Below are 4,240 nucleotides of genomic sequence, written 5' to 3'. Positions count from 1 at the left end.
AGTCTGACAGTGATGAATCCGTACCAGAGCTCGAAGAGCAAGACTCCACACAGGCCACGACGCAGCAGGCACAGGTAAGGCAGGCGGCACGTGCCAGCACGTCCCTGCGCCCAGCAGCAGCGGAGCAGGATCCTTGCTGGTGCTGTCCACAGCCGCCTCAGGATTGTTATGGGTCCCTCTTGTTTTCTCTCCTTGCAGCTTGCAGCAGCAGCTGAAATAGATGAAGAACCCGTTAGCAAAGCAAAACAGAGCCGGAGTGAAAAGAAAGCACGGAAGGTGAGGTGGGGCAGTGGATGGACCAAACGTGTGTGCAGCACACAGCCTGCCCGTGGACAGCTGAGCTTTGCCTCAGGGGCTGGTATCCCCGAGTGCTGGGGTCTTCACCCTGTGAACCCTGTTCAGGGCTGCAGCTCCTCACCTCCCACCCCTGTACGGTAGCAGCCGGGCGTTCGGGAGCTGAGAGAGGCTTGTGTGAGTTTCTGCCCTTGTCAGGCCCCCAGGCAGGGGGATGCCTCGCTCACGGGCAAAATCCTTGTGTCTGGAGGGGCTCGAGGTCATGCTGTGGATCTCGCTGTAGTCCTGGGACCAGAGAGTTCTCTGGTGTCTGGCTGAAACCCCGGGAATGCTCTGCAGCAGTAAAACACACATTTTCATTTGTGTGAGCACACCGATCATTGGACCCGGGTCTCTGGAGAGCAGATGAGCGGACCCATCTTTTCACAGGCTGGGCTGTCTCAGTAACTTCTTTCCCTCGCTTACCGTTCTCCCTTGTTTTTCAGGCAATGTCTAAACTGGGCCTTCGCCAGGTGACAGGAGTAACCAGAGTCACCATCCGGAAATCTAAGAACATCCTCTTCGTCATCACAAAGCCAGACGTGTACAAGAGCCCAGCGTCAGACACCTACATAGTCTTTGGTGAAGCGAAGGTGAGCTGACTGCATAGTGTCTGGCAGCCACGTTAATCCGTGGCCCACGGCAGCAGGCCACTTAGCCAGGGTTCATCCTGGCCACCTGTGCACCGTGGCTGCCGCCAGCGGTCCCAGCTTGCTGTGTGTCCCCCCGAGGGATGTGGGCAGGCCTGCGGTCCGTGCCGAGGGCTGGGTTGTGTGGCAGAGCCGTTCCATGTGCTGGTGCTGCTGCAGCACCGGGAGCGCAGCTGCGGCTCTCTGAGCCTGTGTGCTGACGTCCCGCTCTGTGCAGGGTTGGCCTCACTTATGCTTCTTCCCTCCTCCAGATCGAAGACCTGTCCCAGCAGGCCCAGCTGGCAGCTGCCGAAAAGTTCAAAGTGCAAGGAGAAGCCGTTTCAAACATCCAAGAAAACACACAGACCCCCACCGTGCAGGAGGAGAGCGAGGAAGAAGAGGTACGCCTTCCCCAGCCTGTCTCTGCGGGGCTGCGTGCTTCGCTGCAGACCTGAGCCGGCTGCTGCGCTGCAGGCCTGCTGCATTAACGCGCGTCCTGCGAAGAGTCCGTCCAGGGTTTGTGTTAAGACCAGTGGTTTTCTTTCCCTCATCCACATCTTCCCTGTGTTGGCAAAGGGAGAGCGCAGGGTCCTCATCTAGGAGGATCTGATCCCGGGCACTGCCGGAGGACTGCCCAGTGCCCGGTTTGGCCTCCCAGCTTCACTCTGTGTGGCCCCAGTGGAAGCTGCCCCAATCCAGACAATCCCATTTTCCGCCGCCAAACACGGAGCAAACCGTGCGTCGGGCTGGCATCAATCCTGGGCTCTGTCTCCTTTAGGTTGACGAAACCGGCGTCGAGGTGAAAGACATTGAGCTGGTGATGTCCCAGGCGAATGTGTCCCGAGCGAAGGCAGTCCGTGCCCTGAAGAACAACAGTAACGATATTGTAAATGCTATAATGGTGAGTGTCTGCCTGGCACCCGGGGAGGAGGGAGAACGGTTTGGGGTGGGACATCCCTGGGGGGCAGATGTGCAGCGCATAGTTCACTGCTGCTGCAAGCAGGCATGAGCTCGGGGCCACAAGCGGAGGGATGTGCCTCCCGCCTGCAGCCGTGGTACCGGATCTTCCCGTGGGTTGGGCTGCAGGGCTCCATGCCACCGGCAAGGCTGGCTCCTAACGCGTCTTTCTTCTCCCTGCAGGAGTTGACGATGTAGCTGCCCAGGGGAGGAGCCTTTTTTGGTGTTTCAGAGAAGAGTAAAATGCAACTAAATTTTAAATTTGTACTATTTCTATCAATTAATAAAAGTTGTGGCTTATTGTTGGTGAAACACTTTCTGCTCCGTGTTGGTTTTGCTGCCCTCCCCTCCCTGGTAGCCGAGGCCCCAGGGTGGAGCCTTCCTCCCGGGAAGATCTCAGCCCTGATACCCTGTCCCCGTCCCGCCCCAGTGGAAGAACACCTGCCCCTTCCCTCATTTCCTTCCTGTCCCCAAGGTCGGGTGGCCGCGAGCCCCGCAGCCAGCGCTGTGCCTGGGTTGCCGGGCTCAGCCTGGTCTGTCTCCCTCCGTGGGTGACGGAAGATCCCAGGTGGGATGTGAGGGGTCTGCTGCGGGCTGTCACCTGCCCCATCCCCTCGGGGGGGTTCCCTTCCGTGACCGTGGGCTCCTGGCTTCACTGTGGCCGTGGGACAGGGATGGATTTGGGGCATTGCACCCCTTCCAGACTGACCCGAAGGGAGGCTGAGGCTCTTCCCAGTTCTATCCTGCTGTTTCAACCTGCTGCTGTGCTGGATTTGTGCGGCAGAAGGGGCTGCGCTCAGGTCCATGGGAGGTGTGTGCTTTCCTGGCAAGCTGCTGTCCCCCCTCTCACTGGGGAGCGAGCTGACGCCCGCTCATCCACAGCCACGAGTCTCATGAAATGCAGAGGCCAGAGCTGAGAAAATAAGCACCTTGCTGCCCTCCAGCAGCATTTTTTCTCCCCTGTGCCATAAAAGCTGGGTTTTGGAACAGCTCCTTAAAGCTGATGAGCAACACAGCAGCACAGGCAGCCAGCGGAGAAGCCTGAGAGGATGTGGGCGATGCCGACTGGGACCCCTTCGTTATCCTGTGCCAGCGCGGTGGGCAGAGCTGCCTGACGAGAGGCGGCCACGGCCAAGCCGGAGTCAGGGGGATCAAGCAGGAGGTTGCGCAGTGGCATCTGACAGTTTTAATTAAGAACCCGGGGAGCTGCTGGTCCAGGGAGCATCGATGGGATTTCTGAGCAGCTTCCAGCTCCGAGAGGTCAGATCCAGCGGCCACAGGCGGCAGCGAGGCCTGGGGGGACCCCGTCTGCTCGGTGCGGAGCTGAGTTTCCAGCGGTGCCATGCTCCATCTGCCCATGCTGTTTCCTGGCTGCCGGTGCGAGCAGGACTTCACCTTTGATTCGGCCACAGGTTTTACCTCGCAGGTGCTGGGCTGTTGGACGGGTGCGCGTGTTCCCAAACGCCGGAGCAGCCGCCGGGCTCCTTGCCATGAGCTGAGATGCTTTTGGCTTGAATGACCGCGTCCCCCGGGCGAAGCCGCCTCTTTATTTTTGGTGAGACGCGGTCATGGTTTGAGGAACCCACAACAATTTATTGTTGTTTAGACAATTATTCTCTCACCCGATGACCCCTTCCCACCCGGGAAGGGGAATTGGGAAAAAACAAGGAAACCTGAGGGTTGAAATATAAACAGATTTAATAGAATAAGTCTAAATAATTAACATAAATAGTACTAAAGAACCAGTATTGAACCCGAGACCAATATAAAATACACAGATACTCTACTCTACTCTCAGCCCATTTTGTCCATGGGAAGCTGTGCGCTCCCCAGCAGGGGACAGCAAATGTGGGACCCCGCAAGCACTGCGGCTTCGGGATGAAGGGAAGGGCTCAGGGCTCTGGCACTGGAGCAAGGAGTTCTCAGGGTTACCTCCATCATGGAAGAGAGAGAGAAACTCCTCAGCAAACTGTCTAATTTATATTACATTCACAGTATGAAATAACCCTGTTGGCAGCTTGGGTCAGGTGCCCGGATCTCGCTCCTCCTCATCCCTGCACCTGGTGAGCTTGAAAACACCGAGACCTTGAAACCCGCACGCCATCACTGGCTGCAGAGTGAATATTTTCACAAATTCACACACTAAAGTCTTCCAAAAGTGCAGTTTTCCCAAGCATTAGGCGACAAATGAGCCCTGTGTCGCTCAAACCCGGACAGATGCGTGCTCTGGGGGAGGCTCCCGGGTCCGGGATGACAGCACCGCGCAGGTGTTGGGTGAAGGCCGCCCTGGGCAGGCGGCGGCGCGGGCCTGACACCTGCCG

The 4,240-nt window shown here is 57.9% G+C and overlaps 1 protein-coding gene across 1 annotated transcript in view; it reads left to right on the top strand.

Moving 5' to 3' along the window:
- Nucleotides 1-2,233, top strand: part of NACA (nascent polypeptide-associated complex alpha subunit) — a 3,457-nt gene extending 1,224 nt beyond the window's left edge. Inside the window, exons 2-7 of the mRNA XM_009882813.1 lie at nucleotides 3-74; nucleotides 199-276; nucleotides 780-926; nucleotides 1,235-1,363; nucleotides 1,741-1,863; nucleotides 2,103-2,233. Coding sequence (XP_009881115.1) covers nucleotides 3-74; nucleotides 199-276; nucleotides 780-926; nucleotides 1,235-1,363; nucleotides 1,741-1,863; nucleotides 2,103-2,117 — 564 coding nt within the window. The 3' untranslated portion in view covers nucleotides 2,118-2,233. The remainder of the gene's footprint in view (nucleotides 1-2; nucleotides 75-198; nucleotides 277-779; nucleotides 927-1,234; nucleotides 1,364-1,740; nucleotides 1,864-2,102) is intronic.
- Nucleotides 2,234-4,240: the final 2,007 nt, after the last annotated feature.

This window comes from Charadrius vociferus, unplaced genomic scaffold, assembly GCF_000708025.1.
Source record: "Charadrius vociferus isolate BGI_N301 unplaced genomic scaffold, ASM70802v2 scaffold794, whole genome shotgun sequence".
In the NCBI taxonomy this organism is placed as follows: Eukaryota; Metazoa; Chordata; class Aves; order Charadriiformes; family Charadriidae; genus Charadrius; species Charadrius vociferus.
Note: the sequence above shows the minus strand (reverse complement) of the source record. Positions and strands in the feature narration are given on the sequence as shown.